The sequence below is a fragment of the Neovison vison genome, chromosome 6 (genome assembly GCF_020171115.1).
Source record: "Neovison vison isolate M4711 chromosome 6, ASM_NN_V1, whole genome shotgun sequence".
Lineage (NCBI taxonomy): Eukaryota > Metazoa > Chordata > Mammalia > Carnivora > Mustelidae > Neogale > Neogale vison.
In genome coordinates this window covers 157,990,526-158,011,746 of record NC_058096.1, presented here as the reverse complement: position 1 = coordinate 158,011,746, position 21,221 = coordinate 157,990,526, and the positions used below count along the sequence as shown (strand labels likewise).

Below are 21,221 nucleotides of genomic sequence, written 5' to 3'. Positions count from 1 at the left end.
TAAAACTTATATACAGTAAAATAGGATTTTACTTTTGGTACACAGTTCTCTGAGTTTTAACATATGTGTAGATCTGTATATGCACCACCACCCTCAGGAAACAAATATTTCAAGCATATCCGTGTAATTGCTCCCAACAGCAAAGACCAAGTGCCACCCTCAAGTACACCAAGATCTTCCCTTAATCTCCCCTCCTCATTGCTGTGCCTTTTCTACACCCCAAGACAATATTTTCTTTGACTTCCAATGCCATAGATTAGTTTTGCCTGCATGAAATCACATAGTATATATTCTTTTGTTTGCCTACTTTTGCTCAACATTATATAAAATCCATTCATGTTGTGATTACTAGAGAGCAATGCATTCATTGCACAATATTTTGTTATATTATGGCATTTTTTGACATGCAGAATTGAGAAAAAAATTTATATAGTTTGATAAATTCAACTTTGTTCATTGTAATGGTTTCTGGGTTTGTGTTATATTTAGGCCTTTACCAATCTGAGATTATAGAATAAACAATCCCATGTTTTCTTCTAGTGCTTTAATAATTTCGTTTTGTAGGTGAGGAATGAATCCAACTTTTTTTTTCCTTCAAGGTACTGATTTATTATCCAGCTAGTTCCTTAATCCTTATGGGAAATTTATGATGGATATAATTGTGTGTCTTTATGTTGCAGATGGAAAAACTGAAACAGGGGCGCCTGGATGACTCAGTTGGTTAAGCATCTGCTTTTGAGTCAGGTCATGATCTCAGGGTCCTGAGATGGAGCCCCACATAGGGTTCCCTGTTCAGCAGGAAGACTGCTTCTTCCTCACCCTCTGCCCCTCCCCCCATCATGCTCTCCCTCCTTTTCTCTCTCTCTCTCTCTCTCTCAAATACATAAATAAAATCTTAAATACAAGAAAGAAAGAAAGAAAGAAAGAAAGAAAGAGAACGAACTAAAACAGAGAAGCAAAGTAACTTTCCCCTTGACGGATGATAGCAGCGCCAGAGTTTGAATCCAGTCTGTTGAGTTTAACGTCTGTGTGCCTATTGCTTAATCCTACCAGTCTTTCCCTATGGGAGGAATCTACCAACACCATATCTTGAATATGAGGGGAGGGCTCTTTTTGTTTCTCCTGCAACACAAACACACTATCTAAATGTTTGCAAGAGTGAATTTGTTTACTTAGAATCTGATTATCAAGTAGTTACTTGGTAAGGAGCAAGGAATTTGCCACTTCCCACTTTTATTTCCTCAACCTGTCTCTTTGTTACCAAGACCTCATTCTGGAAATGATTTTTTTTTTTTTCTTAGCTCAGTGTTGGGCTTTTCCCTTCAAAAGATTCTTCTCGTTCAATTGTTACCATCTGCTGTGTAAACAGCACTAGGACATGTCATGTAAACAATTATAAAACTGCTAAAGATGACATTGAAGTTTTAAAAACTGAGCAGCGTGTGTCTCAGAGAAGAGAAGGAAGTGTTAAATTTATGACAGTTGGGAGGCCAGGATAAAGAACAAGAAGACCTGAGGTCACTTTCCTGTTCTGTCATCGAGATTGTATGACTTTAGGAGAGTAGTTTTTTTTGCTCTACTTTGTGCCTGTTCGTCAAACAGGGATATTAGCAAAAATGACAACGTAGCCCTTCACGTTTCCCTAGTTTACTTATTTTCTGCCTACAATAGGGATACAATTAAAAACAAAGATACCCCCCACCCCAGTTATTTAAAGAAAAGGTCATAGGCAGAAAAGCAGGCTGAATTTCTGGGAGAGTCATAGTCTAAGTTTAGACAAAGATACAGAGACTTTTCTTTCATGGGAGGCTTTCAACTGTTTTGTAGTACACTTTACATGGCATACAATGTTCTTTTGCAAAAGCAAATATGAAAAACATAGTATGTTTTAAAGTGTTCTCATGAAGTGTGTGAAAACAGTGTAATGAAATATTTCAAAGTGCTCCAGATCTGTTTCTTGCTACAGGCAAACTGTGTGTGTGTGTACATACATACATACCCATACCTATACATATATATCCCCCTGCCCCAAACAAATCTGATATGTGAAGAACCACACAGCAGTACCACTTTCCCATTTGAGGATGCTCTGAATGTACACAAGTAAAATAATAATTCTTTTCTGACAACCAAGAAAGAACTTATTTTAGGGAGCACACTTCAATGTCAATCAGTAAATCATTCTGGAGCAGAGTTGGAGAACACAGAGAAATCAATGTCAGTGGAAGTCTGTGCTTCCACAGTACCAGATCCAGAGGTAGTATGGGTGATGATGTACCATGGCTTTAGAGCCATGAGAGCTCTGGGTTCAACTGCTGCTCTGCCATGTCCAGGCTGTGTTACTTTGGGTGAGATGCTTACCCTCTCTGAGCTTTAGATTTTTAACTTTTATTTTAAAAATTTCATACAGTAGAATTCAGTGTGTATAGTGTGTAGGTTTCGGGGGGTTTTGAAAAGTGCACAGGGTTGTATATCTACCACCATAATTAAGATATTAATTATTTCATTATCCCAAAGATTCCCTCATTATGCCCTTTGAGTAATTCCCCCCACCTTACCCTCCCTCGCCTTATTCAAGTCCTAGAAAACACTGACTTGTTCTCTCTCCCTATCATTTTGTCTTTCCAGAATGTCATAGAATTGGAATCATATGTATGTATGGCTTCTTTTGAATCTGACTTCTTTCACTTAGTAAAACTTACTTGGGATCCATTCAGGTTGTTGTGTGTAGTTGTTGTGTGTCAGTAGTTGGTTCTTTATATTCTAGAGTAGTATTCCATGGTATGGATGTACTACAATTTGTTTATCTATTCACTGGCTGAGAGACATCAGAGTTTTGATAATTTGTGTCTCTCGAGAAATATGTCCTTTTTTCTACATTATTTAATTTGTTGGCCTAAGTCTCCTTATGATATTCTTTCATACTATCTGTGGAATCTGTGGTGATGGCACCTCTAATTTCTGATACCGATAATTAGTGTTTTTCTTTCTCTCAGTGAGTTTTACTAGAGACCTATCAATGTTATTAATCATTTCTAAGAACCAAATTTTAGCTTTGTTAGTTTTTCTTTATTGTTTCTCTGTTTCCTATTTCAGTGATTTTTGTTCTTTTCTTTATTGTTTAATGTCTTCTGCTTACTTTGATTTTAATTTTCCCTTCTTTTTTCTAACTTTGTAAGCTGGAGTCTTAGATTACTGATTTTTATTTTCCCTTTCTAATATAAACATGCAATACTATAGATTTCCTTCTAAGCACTGTTTTAGCTGCACCACACAAATTTTGATATGTTTATTTTGATTTTAATTCATTTAAAGCATTTTCTGATTTCCTGTAAGCTTTGTTCTTTGACCCATCACTTATTTGGAAGTCGGCTGCCTAATTTCAAAATATTTGGGGATTTCTAGATAATCTTTTTGTTATTGATTTCTAATTTAATTCCTTTGTGGTCAGAGAATATGCTATATGATATTAATCCTTTGAAATTTATTGAGACTTGTATAATGAATTCACATATGGTCTATCTTGGTGAATGTTCCATGTGTACTCAAAAAGAATGTGCAGTTGTTGGTGGTAGTTTTCCAAAAAGATCAATAGGCAAAGTTAGCTGACCCAGATCTCTATATCCTTACCTACTTTTTTGTCTACTTGTTTTTATCAAGGACTGAGAGAGGTATCTTAAAATCTCCAACTGTAATTGGGGAGTTAAACATTTATCCTTTCATCTCAGTCAGTTTTTGCTTCATGATTTTGAAACTATGTTATTATGTAGATAAATATTTAGGATTTTGTCTTCTGATGAATAGATCTTTTTGTTATTTTGAAATGTTCTGAGTGGCTGAGTGGGTTAAGCGTCCAGTTCTTGCTTTTGGCTCACATCAATATCAGAGTTGTGAGATAGAGCCCTGCAAATGGCTCGGCACTCAGCATGGATTCTGCTTCAGGTTCTTTTTCCCTCTGGCCCTCCCCCTCCCTCTCTCAACTAAATAAGATCTTTAAAAAAAATTCTTTATTTTTGTAATACTCCTTGTCTTGAAGTCTACTTTACTTGATATTAATATAGTCATGCAGGTTTCCTATGATTAAGTTTTGCATAGTATATTAGATTCTCTGGTGCATTGTTCAGATGTGCTTTCAGAAACTGAGGCATTCATTTCACCAACAGCTAGTAGTGTGGCTACAGATGGTTCACACCTGTCTGTATTGTTCCCCCACCACCCCTTTCCCCTCTAGCAAGTTCTAACAAATCACTTGTAAGTAAATCTCAGAGTCTGTTACCAGGGAATCTTGATGTGTAATATATGATATACTCTTTTCCATGCTCTTATTATTAACTTATCTGTGACTTTATATTGAAATCGCATGCCTTAAAAACGATGTATAGTTGGATCTTGTTTTTCTATTCATCATGACCAACTCTTCTCTTTCACCAAAGTATTTAATCAATTTATATTGAGTGAAATTTTGGTATGGTTGGGTTTAAGTCTACCATCTCGCTCCTTGTTTTCTGTTAGTCACATTAGTTCTTTGTTTCCTTTTCTTTTCAGTGCTGTCTTCTTTTTGATTACTTGAGTTTTTAGGATTGTATTTTATATCTTCTATGGGACTTTGAGTTAAATCTTCTGATTTATTGTTTCTTTTTTAGTGGTTGTTCTAGGTATTACAATATGCATCCTTAACTTATCATAGTCCAAATAGAATTAATGTCACACTACACATATAATGTGAGAAGCTTACAGCGGTATACTTCTATTTACCAAATTTTTGTCCTTTGTGCTATTATTACCATAAATTTTACTTCTTTGTATGTTAAAAACCCCACAATTTATGGTCATGATTTTTGTTTTAAGTGGTCAATTTGATTTTTTTAAAAGATTTTATTTATTTCAGAGAGAGAGAGAGAGAGAGAGAGAGAACATGCAAGCAGGGAGAAAGAGCCGAAAGAGGGGAAGAGAGAGAATCCCAGGCAGACTTGGTGCTGAGTACAGAGTCCAACATGGGGCTTGATCTCGCGACCTTGAAATCATGCCCTGAATTGAAATCAAGAGCTGGATGCTCAACTGACTGAGCCACTCAGGTGCCCCAACAGTCAACTTGATTTTGAAAAAATTAAGAAAGGGGAAAAAAATAGCCCTTCATATTTATCTGCGTATTTATCTACATATTTGGAAGTTCTTCCTTCTTTCTTGTATATCCATTTGATAACATTTATTGAGCACAAGTTTGCTGGTGAAGAATTTTCTCAGCTGTTCTTTTTCAGAAAGTGTCTTTGTTTTGCTTTCATTATAGACTAATGCTTTTTCTGCATTTTTTAGTTGTTTCAGCATTTTAAAGATGCCGTTCCATGAAGTCATTATTTTTGTTTTCTATGTAACCTGTCTTTTTTCTCTGGCTGCTTTTAAGGTTTTCCATGCTGTCAGGAAGAATAAAGTGTCATACTTGCAATTCTCAAGGGATACTCTGAAGCTGGAGTGCTGAAGTCTGGCATGGAATCTACTACGAACAGCTCAGTCCCCTTCCCATATGGTAATACCATTTGTCATCTTTTTATTGTCAAAAGTTTTTAAAATATGGAAATGGGGGGCCACCTGGGTAGCTCAGTCAGTTAAGCATCTGCCTTTGGCTCAGGTCATGATCCCAGGGTTCTGGGATGGAGCCCTGCTTTGGGCTCCCTGTTTGGTTGGGAGTCTGCTTTTCCCTCTGCCTCGGCCCCTCCTCACTGATTGTGTGCTCTTTCTGTCTCCAATAAATAAAATCTTTAAAAAAATGGAAATGGGGATTTCCACTGTTGATAGAAACATAAATTGCTATTGGGGTGCCTGGGTGGCTCAGTCAGTTAAGTGTCTGCCTTTGGCTCAGGTCATCATCCCAGGCTCCTAGGATTGAGCTCTGCATTGGGCTCCCTGCTTAGTGGGGAGTCTGCTTCTCCCTTTGCCTCTGCCCCTCCCCTCAGCTTGTGTCCTCTCTCTCACTCTCAAATAAATAAATAAAATATTAAAAAAAAAAGAAACATAGATTGCTATTCATGTTGGAGATCAAGTTAGAATTAACTATACATAATGAATGGATTCTTCAGTTACCTTTCTGGATATCCATTATTTTGCACAGAAACATACAAGTACAGAGACAAAACACTTTAGTATTGTTTAATAGCAAAAACTGGGGAGAAGTGAAATATACATTAACACAGAGACACTGATACATTAATATAAATATTCTATCCATAGTAAACTACTATGTAGTCATTAAAGAGACTGAAATACAGGTACTGATTAGAAACGATACTCATGGCATGAGAAAAGCAAGATGGAGAATATGACCCATTCTTAACAAAAAAATTAAAGTTAATTAAAATAGATAAATTAAAACTACAAATACATAGATAATTATATTTACACATCTCTATATTTTCATTAATACAGAAACAAAATGGAAAGAATACAAACTAAATTATTAATTTATTTGGGGGATAAGATTATACAGTTGACCCTTAAACAATGCAGAGGTTAGGGATGCCAACCTCCTACATGGTTGAAAAATCTGTGTGTAAATTTTGTCTCCCCCAAAACTTAACCACTAATGACCAGCCTACTGTTGACCAAAAGCCTTATTGATAACAAACAGTTGATTAACATGTATTTTGTATGTTATATGTATTATATATTTCATTCATACAATAAAGCAAGCTAGAGAAAAGAAATCATAAGGAAAATATATTTACAGGACTGTACTGTATTTACTGAAAACAAGATCCATGTATAATTTCTCCCATGCAGTTCAAATCTGTGTTTAAGGGTCAAGTGTACTTGTTTTTGTTACAGTGAGTGTATGTTACTTTTAAAATAAAAGATAAAAATACAGTGTGGTATATACATTAACAACTTGTAAGAGTGAAGTTGTAAAGAGGGGAGCAAGACTAAGTCCACTGATGTGTGTGTGTTTTTAGGGGTGGTGTTAGGAAATGCTTGAAAGGGAAGATGACATGTGGGCAGTATTATCAAGGATAGATAAGAAAGGTGGATAAAGAAGAAATGTACAAAGTCATGGGGGATAATAAGTATACTGGATTCTCTGAGGTGTTCAGAACTACTATGTATAACCTGGGGACTAAAAAAAAGAAAAGCAAGGAGGTATACAAAAGCTGGAAATGCAAGGGAGCCGCAAGTTAATCTGAAATTTTTGGAGGTTTCAAGTGTGAAGTATGGACAGGGTGTTGTAAGAGAGAAAGCAGGAGCCAGATGTTAAGGGTTTCTTGTATCGCCTGGGAATTTGAATAGTGTCCTGCAGGACAAGGAGGTCACTGATGGGGTTTCGGCAGGAGGGTAACATCAGCTATATAGAAGATTGATTGGAGAGAAGCCAATCTGGAAACTGGGCCATCATTTAAGTGGTGAAATGTAATGAAGATTGAAACTAGTGGGAGGGTGAATAAGAAAGAGAACAGATTTGAGAAACATCTCAGAGTATAAGACAGAGGGCTTGGTGATTCGCTGGATATGGGTGAAGAATGAGAGGAATGTTTTGACTAACTTCAACAGTTTTCACTTGGGTAACTGGGCAGATGGAGATGACACCAGCCACAGCAGAAAATACAGATGGCAAAGCAAGCTTGTGAAGAGGAGAACATGCAAGAGGGTGAGAAGAAACACAGAAGGGGCAAATCAGGACGGTGATGGTAGGGGGTGTAGTAGCAGATGATTTTGGTTTCAGACATGTTGAATTGAGGTGCCTATGCACTATTAAGAGAAACTGTTCAGTAGGCACCTGGATGTGTTAAGACTAAGTAATTCTGTAGAAATTTAGTGTCAGGCCCTGTACTAGGCACTGGTTGAGTTGTATAACAGCCACGATTTTTGCCCTCCCAAACCTGGCAGCCTAATGAAGATGCTATAATTGGGAGCTCAGGGGAGAGGTCTAGGCTAGGGCTCTCAAGACAGAGAGGGAGACTGTTAGAAGTAAGAAGAGAATGAAATTCTTAGGATTTTAAAGTATCATTTACTATGAGCTATACTCTATGCACATCAAACTTCACAAAATTCCCATGAAATATTATTAAAATGTTATACATAAGGAAAACGAGGGGCAGAGAATTAAGACTCAGAGGTCACAACCTGGCCTTTGTGGTGAATTTTATTCTAAGAGCTGTTTTGCTGTAGTGATTTAAAAATACCTCTGGATGGGTTTGCACTATCTGGTTTGTTACTTTCCCTCATTCTCCATTGTCTTAAACCATATGTGTGTCACTCCTAAACTTTCTGCTCCCTTCAGACATTTGACTTTGTGCTGTGTGGCCGAAGGTCACAGTGCTACAACTTTCTTGATAAATATATAGGTGTTCAGTATGAGATAAAAGAGGACTTAGCCCAGCTGTCAGTGCAGTGTTCAGAGGAGGCCCTGTTCTAGCTCTACTGCACTTAGGGATCGGGCTATGGAATCTTATAAAGGAACCTGCTGGTAAATAAACTTAGCTAAAATATTAAGGTCAGCGTATATTCTCTCAGGTTCTGATACACAAGGCAATGTATGGCACACAGAGGCAGTTGCTGAGATGGATATAGGGGTCCAAAGATGGCCCAAGTGTGCTGGAAGAATTAGGCATATAAACATTAAACTCTCTAGGATGACTGCAGATGCAGATGACCCTTTGGAAATCTGTGTATTCCCCCAGCTGTGAATTCTTTTAACATCCCCAAGGATCTGGCACTTAGACTGATAAGGATTTTTGAATGAATACGTGAAAATATACAATTTAGGTTAAATAAAAAATAAAGACAGATGTCCAGACGGTTGAGATTTTACAATATCGTCCTGAAACGTTTGGACCCTGGGAATCTGTGTCAGACACTTGCTGACCTCTGGGAGGGTCCAGGGAAGGAAAGACAGCCCCTCTGGGGAGCAGTTGGAGTACCAGGCACTGAAGATACAGACCCTTAACTACAATTACTGAACAAAAGTGCACTACCCTTCAGAGCACGAAGCAGGTTCCCTGGATCCCCTCCTTCACCCACCCTAGGCTCTCAGACACGCGGCTCTCCGCGGTGGGCCGGCCCATCCTGCGGTCGTTTATAGAAGCATTACCCTCCCCGCGGGACTCCGCAATGCCGAAGTTTGGGTGTGCGTCACTGCAGTGCTCAGAGCAGCCCTCGCCCCAGCTCGGAAGTTATCTCTGCACGCAGTGAATTGGGGCTGCGCATAACGCGGGGCATTACTCGCCGCTGCTGCGTTCGAGAGCGACACCCCGAGCGCGCATGTGCCAGGGCAACTTCGTGGTTGGCCCCTCCCGCGCTCCGTAGAGCTCCCTGGGCGAGCTCCACGTAGGCCGCGCAGGCGTCTTTGGCACACCGTTCACCTGCTGCCGTTGTCGCCGCCGCCGCCGCCGCTCCCGGGGCTGGATGGGGGGCATAGGCCAACCAGTGGCACCCAGAAGAAGGAAACGCGGCGGCGGCGACGCCGACACCCGCAGGACGAGTGTCCCGATCCGCCCGCGAGCCCAAGGAGGAGGCGGTGAGGCCCGGCCCCTACGGTCCCTGGTGTAGAGAGGCCGCTGTCGCTGCCGTGGCCGGGTCTCCCTGGGCACTCGCCCCTCAGGTCTCACACTCAGGACACCGCGCTGCACCATGTTCAAGAAACTGAAGCAAAAGATCAGCGAGGAGCAACAGCAGCTCCAGCAGGCGCTGGCCTCGACTCAGGTACTATGGCCGCTGCTCTCGTCTAGTTCCCAACTCCCCCTGACACAGGTTCGGGAGCCTGGAGAAGGGAAGGTTCTTCCGTGACACTTGACGTCTAACCTGAGAATCTCCCCCAAACTCCGGTCTGGAAATGAGTCCAGAGCGGCCAGCGTTCTCTGTGTTGGGGACCCCCATCCCCAAACTCCACGCAGGAGAGTGGGAGAGGGTGGCATAATCCTTTGGGACGTCTGACCTCTAGTTTTCCCCCAACGCACGACCCTGGCCTGAGAATAAGTTAGAGGGTCTACGATCTTGCATGACTTTTGACCCCTATCGAAGGTTCCCTCACCAATCCGAGACCCCAACTCAGGAGTAAGGGCCGAATGGGAAAACCTGGAGCCCTTGTAATACCCGACTTCTTGTCTGAAGTTTTCTCTCCCGTCGTGACCCGAGATTGAGTACGGAGCGGCCTGGATCCTGCTAGACTCCCGATCCCTTATGGGAGTCGTCAAACCGTGGTCCGGAGGGGGAGGGTGAGGGCGAGGGTCGAGCCATTCCAGGCCAGTCTGCTTGCGGGAGCATTGGACCTCAAAGAGGTGGCAGTGTGGCCAGCGTCCAGCGCCCGAGGCTGTCACGAGTTAGTCACTTTGCATAACTTGGTTGATCTCGGTCGGGCGTAGGGACAGACATTCTGAGGCCAGGCCGGGGTTCTGCCTGTCCCCAGCCAGGCTTCAGCTTCAAGAGTCTTGTTAGTTTGTTTTTTCATGAATGCTGTTGCTTCAGGAAATGACAGTTTCTAGGAAAAAGGGGGCGTGTTAGTAGTGTTAATTTAAAGAAACAGTTTCCTAGTCACCAAGGAGAATGTGTGTTTTGGTGCTGGCAGCTCTTGTCTCTTGAGCGAAGAGGAGGGCTTCTGCTAAATTTCCTCCCAGCCTTTGTCAGGTTCCAACAGATTGAGCAGTGCCCTCTCTCTCAAATTTTAGAGTTTCCACAAAAAGACTGAGTTTTGATTAATTTGGAGACATTAAAAATACATTTATCTTACACAGCTTTTAAACAACTGTTAAGCAACTAGCAAGTATTACGTCAACTATCACATTAAAACAACTGTCGACTATAACTTGAAGTTTTCTTAAAAGCTAAAGCTCATGTAAAGTAAAGCTGCTTGAAATACATTGGAACATGACACTGAAAGCATTTTCATTCTCCTAAGTAAAATGCAAATAGTGATTAAAGTTTAGATAGTAAATACCTTACTTTTCATACTATTTACTGCCAGCTTTTCTAAATTTACAAAACACATTTATTTAAGAAAGAAAAAACTTCAAAGTGTGGTAGAGATGGGGAATGTGGGGGAAACACCATGTTGGTTAAATGTAAAGCAGTTATATTTGGAAATGTTTAAAATATTGATCCAAGATTCCATCTCTAGAAATTTATTTTAAGAAAGCTTAGGATGAGGTAGGTGGGTGGCTTAGTCTGTTAAGTGTCTGCCTTGGCTCAGGTCATGATCCCAGGGTCCTGGGTTTGCATGGGGCCTAGGGCTCCCTGCTCAGCAGGAAGTCTGCTTTTCCCTCTCTCTCTCTGCCCCTCCCCCCTGCTCATTTTCTTTCTCTCTCTCTCACCAATAAATCAAATCTCTAAGAAAAAGTTTAGGATGTATGAAAGATTTAATGTCATGGACTTATATTTTAGTGTTGTTTTAACAGGTAAAAAGTGGCTAAAAATAGAAAATTGATTAACAGATTTTTTAAGGTAGTGGGTTATTATGCAGCCTTTAACAAAAGCCAACATTTATTGGGCTTTTACTATGTGAGAGGCATTTTGGTTTGTATTTTACATGAATACTTTTATTTAATTCTTACATACACCAAAGAGGTAGATTCCCATAGGTGAAGGAGTAAGGTTCAAAGAGATTAACTTGCCTAACACACCTATTTTTAGAGCCTGTGGGAAAGTAATAATAACATGCAAAGATATTTGTGTTAAAGGACAGATTAAGAAGAAGCATGTAAGGTGTGAACCCAGTTTTGTGGGGAAAAATATATATGTAAAGTATATTTATATACAGGCAATGAACATAGTTTAAGAAGGAAGTACTCATGAGATTTTATGATTATTTTTCTAATTCATAATGTTTAGTTTTTCTTCATGAAAATAAATTGCTTTTGTGTGTTAACAGAAAGAGGTGGTTTTTAGAGTAGTAAAAAAGTTAACAAGCTAGCTAATGTATTAAGTGAGACAGTGCATCTGGATCAAATAAAATCATTGTGTATAAAAGATTTAAAACAGTCCTCTTTGACAATAGGTATAATATATATATCAAGAAGGTAAAATTAAATTGTTAGTGATCATCTACTCATGGAGACTTGATTCTGTTCTGGCCTCAGATCTTTAGCTATTAAGAACTCTAGGATGAGAAGTTCTGGATTATTGTTTTCAAAGTTGAAGACTTTTTTTCCAAGGGTGAATTAGAAAAGAAAACAAAAAACCTTTTTCATGACAATCTTTTGCAACAGATTATACGTATCCTTGTTTTCTTAAGCAAAGGATCTTGAATTTGTATAATGGTATCATTTCTTCATTTTTGAGTATAAATTATTTTGTGTTGAAGGCACCATGCCCCCCAAAATTTATCTGGGTTTTTGTTTGTTTGTTCTCTGTCTACTTTTTGTAATTTTGTAACCTCCTTCTCTACCTGCTGAATGTCTTCTCTTGCCTTTAAACTGTTGTGGGGTTTGAATCAAGATACATAAACAACTTTTTTTTTAAAAGATACATAAACATAAAATTTTATGTGAAATAAGGACAAGTGCCTGAGGGATTCTTTAGTGCAGTGTAGTGTATTAACACAAATTTTGAGTGTTTGGAGACCTTTGTGTGCATACTTCCTGTTTCTTGGCTTGCTTTTCATAGGTAAGGTGGCCTGAAAGGTATTTTTCTGATAAATTGAGTTGTCAGGCATAGGTAATTCTGTGGGATAAATGAACCATTTGCATTGCAATATTTGTAAAACTTCCCAGCAATAATAATTATAATAATGATATAGGGTTCCTTAAGCGTTTGAAAGCATTCAATAAAAATAAGAAATAGTTCCCCAATCACTTCTTATTTGGTTGGTATTAAGATTATTTGCACCCTTCCTTGGCAAATATTTTAAGTAATTATTTATTCAACACTGATGATGACTCGAAGCCTAATCACTAGTTAAAAATGAAGTTAAAATTTTTTTAAGTCAAGGTTCACTTTATTTATTTATTTATTAAAAGTAGGCTCTATGCCCAGTGTGGAGCCCAATGTAGGGGTTGAACTCGGGACCCTAAGGTTCAAACCTGAGCTGAGATCAAGAGGGGGACACTTAACTGACTGAGCCACCCAAGTTATCCCAATTACATCATAATTATTATTATTATTATTTTGAGAGAGAGTGTGAATGCATGAGATGGGGCAGGGAGAGAGAGAATCTTAAGCAGGCTCCATACTCAGCACAGGTCCCAACCCAGGCTTGATCTCAGGACCCTGAGATGAAGTCAGGAGTCCAACATTTAACTGACTGAGCCACCTAGGTACCCCACTTACATTGTTTTTTTAGCAGTGAATATCTGTTTTGGATTTTTAAATTTTTTTTTTTTTTAATTTATTTGACAGAGAGAGATCACAGGTAGGTAGAGAGGCTGGCAGAGAGAGAGAGAGAGAGAGAGAGAGAGAGAAGCAGGCTCACTGCCGAGCAGAGAGCCCGATGTGGGACTCGATCCCAGGACCCTGAGATCATGACCTGAGCCGAAGGCAGCGGCCTAACCCACTGAGCCACCCAGGCGCCCCTGTTTTGGATTTTTAAATTCCTGTGTAGTGTTTGTCTTGATTGGATGGGGACCCTCCCCCAAATGTGGGGCATCCTGATCAGGTGGGGACCAGTGGAAAGGGCAGTAAAAGGAGTCACACAAGGCAGAACAAAGGAGATAGAAATTTACTGAATACACCTCAAAGGAGTGGTTGGCAGGACAGCAAAGCAGACTGTAACAAGACAGTGTTTTATATACAGTGGGGGCTGTATTTAAAGCAGGAAGGTGAGGACATATGGGGACATACGGAATTTTCCTTTTTTTTGGTAACTGTGTCTGGTTGTATGTAGCCCATTGCTCAGTTAGGGTTTATGGATATTTTGAGGTAGGTTGCCTATATTTAGCCAGGTGGTCACTGTGGGCTCTTTAGCCTTACAAAATGAATTGGATAGAATAAACATTAAAAAATAATATAGAATACATTTTAACTGGGATATATATAGTACATAAATAAAAATATATTTTAAAATTTTATTTATTTATTTAAGTAATCACTATACCCAGTGTGGGGCTCAAACTCATGAACCTGAGATGAAGAGTTGTGTGCCTCTCTGTCTGAGCCAGCCAGGCACCCCAACATAAATAAAAACATTGTCAGCCTTTTTCTAATATTACTAAAACTTTAAAGTACAAACACAAATGGACAAATAATTGTGTGATTCCACTTATCTGTGGTACCTAGATTAGTCAAATTCATAGAGACAAAAAATTGAATGCTGGTTGCTAGGGGCTGGAAAGAAGGGGAAGTCAGGAGTTAATGCTTAAGCGGTAGAGTTTTGGTTTGGAGAGATGAAGTTCTGGAAATTGATGATGATGATGGTTGCACAACAGTGAATATACTTAACACCACAGAACTGTACTCCTAAAACTGGTTAAAATGATAATTTATATATATATTTCACTATAATAAAAGAATTAAAAACAGCAGAAAGTGAGACTCCAAAATAATAGTTTATGTAATAGAAATTTAAAGAAAATACACAGCGGGGAGAAGTCCCTTTCTGAAGGAATATAGCCTTATTTTAATCCAGGTTTACTAAGTAGTTGCCCTTCTTCTTGAAATTGGGGAAACCATAATTCCCAGGGAGAACATTAATATATAATAATTTGTATTTTGACCAGTAGCATATAGTGGCTGTTATAATTCTTTAGATAGAATGTACATTAAGTTCTCATGTTTTAAATATAAAACAGTCCTAGTTTATGGGATTAAAAAAAAGTGCCTTGAAATTTGAATAGAGTACTGGCCATACAGAATTCTTTCATTTGCTTTGTAGTTTGGTAGGGAGAGCTAGAGGAAAAAATTCTAAGAGAAGTTTTATCTTTCTGGCTTTTGGGATGAATTAACCCAGTTTGTTAAATTGTGAGATTCAAAGATCCCAAGACATAAATGTAATTTTTTACATACCTCAACTTTACATCCCATGGAAACTAGGAGAATTCATAGGGCATTCTGCAGGGCCCAGGCAAGAGAACAAGGCTGGAAACGGATGTAGAAGTCAGTTAATGTGTTAATAATGAAGGTCAGGGCTCTAAAAGTATAGGGTTTTAACCAACAGTGGTTGGTTCCTTCACTTCTAAATCACAAGATATATTAGTAAGACATTCTTATTTATTTATGGAATTCTAGGTAGGAAATGTTCCCTCAGATTGCTGAGCTTCTTTCTTTCTCCTCATCTTCCAGTATTATGTATTACAAATGAGAGGTCTAATTCCAAACCAGTTCTTTCTTCATTGGTAGTTAACCTGATCTTTGAATCTTCTCTTCTTCCCTTGATTTTAGAAAATTCCCAATTTTCTTCTTTTAGTTTTTTGTTGTTGTTTGCCCCCCCCCTTAAAAGTCTTCTTAATCTTTCTGGACAAGTTCTTTGGGTATTCTTTTTCTTTTTTAAGATTTTATTTATTTACTTGAGAGAGAGAGTGTGTGAGAGAGAGAACATAAGAGGGGAGGGGTTCAGAGGGAGAAGTAGACTCCCTGCCAAGCAGGGAGCCTTATGCTGGACTTGATCCGGGGACTCCAGGATCATGATCCAAGCCGAAGGCAGTCTCCCAACCAACTGAGCCACCCAGGCGCCCAAGGGTATTCTGACTTTCTTTTTATATATTCCTTTTTTCCTGTTTGTTCTATTGTTTTGAGAGATTTCTTCAAATTTTATTATTAGAGTAAATTTAATTATTTAATTATTAAATTTATTCTAGTAATCATATATTTAACTTCTACAAATAATAACACTAGTAAGCATTTATTGAGTAATTATTATTAATCACATACTTTTCTTTGTTGTATTGCATGATTTTCAAATTAAAATATGAAATAATATAACATGATTTGTATTATTCCCATTTTACAGATAGGAAATTGAGGCTGGGGCAGATAAAGTAACTTGTCTCAGGTATACAGTTATTTGGTGGTAAAGCTGAGATGAGCTTAGGTAGTGTGTCTCAGAAGCCCATTTTTTTAGTCACCGTGCTTATACATGAGCTTTGTTTTACTTTTTAGTAGCAGCTTATACTAGTTTAGAGAAACTAGAGCTTATCAAAACTGTGGTAAGATAAGCATTATATAGTACATATATGCACATTCGTATTTAAGTTCCGTTCCTTGATTTATCTTGATTTTTTTTTGGGTCACTTACTATAGTCTTACTGGTCATCTTGTTTGTTTGTTTTGTTAAGAAAAATCTTGTGATTGCTGGTTTTTCATTTATATTTATGGAGTCCTGGTGGGTGGTTCATTTCGCTAGCTGACATGGGTTTTCTCTGCTCTTAAGTGCCTCTCCCCTGTGTGGAGAGTGGTTATGGAAGGGAACAATCAGAGGATCCCTCCTCTGCAGCCCAAACAAAGAGTGTCTACCTACTTTAAAAGGTGACCATATATAATTTATCATGCAAACATTCTTGAGAATGAAAGAGGACACTACTTTTTTTTTTTTTTTAAAGATTTCATCTATTTATTTGACAGAGAGAGAGAGATCACAAGTAGGCAGAGAGGCAGGAAGAGAGAGAGGAAGGGAACACGCTCCCTGCGGAGCAGAGAGCCGGATGTGGGGCTCCATCCCAGAACCCTGGGATGATGACCAGAGCTGAAGGCAGAGGCTTAACCCACTGAGCCACCCAGGCGCTCCGGGGACACTACTTCTAATAATGATCTTGGAACATAAACTGGCGTAAACTGGGTGGACTGAGGTTGCAGTGGGCAAGCTCGGGTGTATTGTTACTCTGCTACTTTGTGGTACCAGCCACACAGCTGAAGATCCAACTTCTACAAGGTAGTTGCGCATTATATTTTGCAGTTACTTTTATCTGGAAATATGTTTGTGTTGAAGGAGTCTGACTTCAGGTACCTGTTTGTCACACGAAGCAGCAGCCTCTTCTTCAGCCTTCTGTACAGAATTAGAGTTATGGCTACTTTTGTCCTGATTTCTCTACCAATTTGAACCCTTTTACCTTCGATTCTTCAGAAATTTCTCATCTTTTTTTTTTTTTTTTTAAATTTTTGTTTATTTGACAGATCACAAGTAGGCAGAGAGGGAGGCAGAGAGAGAGGCTCCCCACCAAGCAGAGAGCACGATTTGGGGCTTGATCCCAAGACCCCCGAGATCATGAAGGCAGAGGCCTTAACCCACTGAGCCACCCAGGCGCCCCTCATTTTCTTTTTACTGTTGATGTTCTCTGTTTTATTCTTGAGTTTTAGTTAATGTATGTTTTTCTACCTTTTTTTTTTTTTTAAACTTTCACTTCAGTGGGTTTTTATGAGGGAGTGAGATAAGCAGTAGTATTAAGTCTGTATTCTTATACTGGAAACCTATTCACCATGATGTATTTAAACATAAGTTCAGGAGCTCCTGAGTGGCCCAGTTGGTTAAGCGTCTGCCTTTAGCTCAGGTCTTAATCCCAGGGTCCTGGGTTTGGGACCCACATGGGGCTCTCTGCTCAGTGGGGAGCCTCCTTCTCCCTAACCCTCTGCTTTTGCCTCCCACACCCACTTGTACTCTCTCACTCTTGCTCTGTTTCAAATGAATAAATAAAATCTTTACTTAAAAAAAATTTTTTTAAAGGATTTTATTTATATATTTGACAGAGAGAGAGGGCAAGAGAGCACACGAGTAGGCAGAGAGCAGCAGGCAGGGGGAGAAGGAGACGCGTGCTCTCAGCCCAGCAGGGAGCCCAATGTGGGGCTGTCTGAGGACTCTGGGATCATGACCTGAGCCAAAGGCGGTGGGTTAACCCACCGAGCCACCCAGGTGCCCCTACTCTTTTAGATTTAAAAGAAAAGATTTTATTTACTCATTTGACAGAGAGAGAGCACAAGTAGAGGGAGCAAAAAAAAGAGAGGGAGAGGGAGAAGCAGACTCCCTGCTGAGCAGGAAACCTGAAGCAGGGCTCCATCCCATGAGATCATGACCTGAGCTGAAGGCAGATGCTTAACCAACTGAGTCACCCAGGTACTCCTGAAATATTTGACTTCAAAATGATAAATTCTCAACAATTATATATTCCTTAGATTGTAAAGATATTATCTGATTTTTCTATGTTATTTTGTGGAATCACTTGGTTAAGTTAGTATATACCATGTGATTGGCCTTGAAATATGCTGTTAACAATAGCTAGTGTCTGAATGTTGAGAATATCAATCCACTTATTCATTGTCAACTATTGGATGAGATTTAAGATGAGAAATAGATGATCTTTTAATCTGTATGTCATGTTTTAAATTTTATTTGGTATCTTGTTTTGAACAAACGACTTTTTTTTTTTTAAGATTTTATGTATTTATTTAATTGACAGAGACACAGCGAGAGAGGGAGCACAAGCAGGGAAGTGGGAGAGGGAGAAGCAGGCTTCTCGCTGAGCAGGGGAGCCGATGCCAGACCTGATCCCAGGACCCAGGCATCATGACCTGAGCTGAACGCAGGTGCTTAATGACTGAGCCACCCAGGCACCTCTAAATACTTATGATTTTAATTAAAAATTTTCTTTTATTTTTATCAAAGTGATATGTTACATCATTTTAAAAGGTGAAATACTACTGAAAGGATATTATGCAAAAAAACCCATTGTCTGCTCCAACCCTCCAGGCCTGTTCTCCATATTCTCAACATTTTCTTTGCCCAGATATTTGACTTCATATTTCTAATAGTAAACTGTTGTTGCTTTGCTGTTTGTTGAGTTGTACATTATAAACCTTATCTACTGATTTCCTGCCAAAGTAGATGATTTAGGGAAGCATTGCTCCATTGTTTTCTATTTGCAGTGTTGCTATTAAGATGTCCATTGTCATTCTGCTGCTTTTTCCTTCCTGGAGACTTTAGGATCTTCCCTTTATGGCTTGTTGTCTGAAATTTCATGGTAAATATGCCTGTGTATGGATTTCTTTATGCATTGTGCTGAACACTCAGTGGGCATTGTATGGTGCCACTCCTGTGCTTAAATTCTTGGAAACTTTTACATATTGTCTCTTTGATAATTCTCTCCCCTTTGTTTTTTCTCTATTCTCTTTAGCGGAATTTGGTGGCTTTTGTGCCTTCAGGATAGATTCTCTTTTTCTTTTTTTACCACTTATATTCCATTTTGGGTTTTTTGTTGTTGTTGTGTTTTAGGTTTTGTTTTGCTCTACTTTTGAGAGATTTCTTCAAGTTATTTAACTCTTAAATTGAATTTTGGATTTTGGCTATCTTATTTTAAAATCTGGAAGTGCCATTTCTTCCTGTCTTTTCCTTTTCATAGCATTGTTCTTGTTATACAGATATAATGTTTTTTATCTCTCAGAATAATGTTTTTTTTTTTTTTAAAGTTTTCTTTTAGTCTTTACTGTTTGTTTTTTTCTGGTTCTTGTGTTTTTGTTTGTTTTTGGCACACTTTTTTACTTTGGAAACTTTATTGGTTGCTCTCGGCTTTCCATTCATACTTAAGGGTGAGGCACTAAAAATCTGTACTCCATGTGACAGAGACACTGGGGTTCTCTGCTGGGTTATTATTGGGGAAAATATCTTCACGCTGGTAACTACAGGTCTGGAGGTCATTTGGTTTCTCCAGAGAAGCCCGGTGTTGTTTGGAGAAAGGGTGAGGGGGTTATAAGCCAAGCTGCCAACCTTCTGGAAGCAGGGCTGATTCACTGCAGGTACCACTTAATTCCACTAATGTTAGTCATATACTTTACCCTTTGCTCCTATCTTACTGTGCTTGGTTTTGCCCAGTTTGGAGCCTAATTGTCTCCCAAAAATAAACTTCTTGTTCTTCAGAGGCTCTGTAAGGTAGGACTGGGATCTGGGGATCCTTCAACCAGTCTTCTGTTTTTGGTCTTGTCTCTTCTCGCATTTTGTGTTAAATTTTTGCTTTAAGTCCTAAGTCCTTTCATGGTTCTGGGGATGAAAATAGGCTTGCTTCTCATCACTGTTCTCTTTTGTAGCTCTTTGGGGTTGTGGTGTTCTCAGTTGTGTTAAATTCTTTGCTGTTCTTTCATTCATACCAATCTTCTGAACATTGGTTGATGTTTCTTTTCTTTCTTCCCCTTTTTTTTTTTTTTTAAAGATTTTATTTATTTGAGAGAGAGGAAATGAATAAGCAGTGGGGTCGGGCAGAGGGAGAGGGACAAGCATTCTCCCGGTGAGTAGGGAGTGCAATGTTGGGCTCCATCCCAGGACTCTGGGATTATGACTTGAGCCCAAGGCAGCCGCTTAACGTACTGAGCCACCCAGGCGCCCCTATGTTCAGTTTCCTTTTATCTTAAAAAATTTTTTTAGAGATTTTATTTATTTAAGAGAGTGAGAGAGCATGCATGAGTGGGGGGGAGGGGCAGAGGAAGGAGGAGAAGCAGGCTCCCCTTGAGTGGGGAGCCAGATGTGGGACTCTGGGATTATGACCAGATCCAAAGGCAGACGCTAAAGTGACTGAGCCATCCAGGTATCCCTCCTTTTATCTTTAAAAACAAGAATTAGTTAGGGGCTCCTGGGTGGCTCAGTGGGTTAAACCTTTGCCTTTGGCTCTGGTCCTGGGATTGAGCCCTGCATCAGGCTCTGGGCTCAACGGGGAACCTGCTTCTCCCTCTCTCTCTACCTGCCTCTCTGCCTACTTGTGATCTCTCTCTGTCAAATAAATAAATAAAATTAAAAAAAAATTCAGAAAAGAGAAATTTATTAAAAAAAAAAACTAGAATTACTTAATTGATTTCAGAAAGTTATAGATTCAAAATGGTTACAACTCATTGTATCTCCTGAGCCCTTCAGGTATCAATGAGTTGTAACCATTTTGAATCTATAATTTTATTTTATTTTATTTTTTTGAATCTATAATTTTAGATAGATATATATCTCTCTGCCTGTGTCTATTTTATGTCTATATTTTTCTAAATCTGTCTAACAATTCAGCTATTTTGAGTAATTCTTTCCATGAAAATTCCCAGATTGTAGAGCCCCTAATGAGTAAACTTTGGTTAACATAGTTTTGACTTTGATATAGAACTTTTCAGTAATACAAAAATCCAGAATTTGTGTTTTTATTATCTTTAAATTGTGGTATTCAGCTAGGATTAATGCTCTTTAATTTTTATTTTTTAAGATAACTAAAATATAGTAGTATGTTGGATGTAGTCTAGATTTTAGAGTTAGTGGCTGTCTTTATGTACATTGTTCTTACAAGGACAACACGGTATGGTGAAAGCAGTTAAGAGAATTGTGGAATCTTTTAGTGGGTTGAGATGTTGAGATCAGCTTT

General features: G+C 39.0%; 1 protein-coding gene across 6 annotated transcripts in view; it reads left to right on the top strand.

Annotated features, from left to right (window-relative positions):
- The first annotated feature begins 5,438 nt into the window (after positions 1-5,438).
- The window catches only part of GOLGA4 (golgin A4), a 138,531-nt gene continuing 122,748 nt past the window's right edge, over positions 5,439-21,221 (top strand). For 4 of the 6 annotated variants that reach the window (XM_044252699.1, XM_044252701.1, XM_044252698.1 and 1 more), the window contains exon 1: positions 9,395-9,687. In XM_044252699.1, the coding sequence (XP_044108634.1) occupies positions 9,616-9,687 (72 nt within the window). In that variant the 5' untranslated portion in view covers positions 9,395-9,615. Of the gene's footprint in view, positions 5,525-9,394; positions 9,688-21,221 lie in introns of those variants that run through there. The other 2 variants (XM_044252700.1, XM_044252702.1) reach the window with 2 other exon arrangements.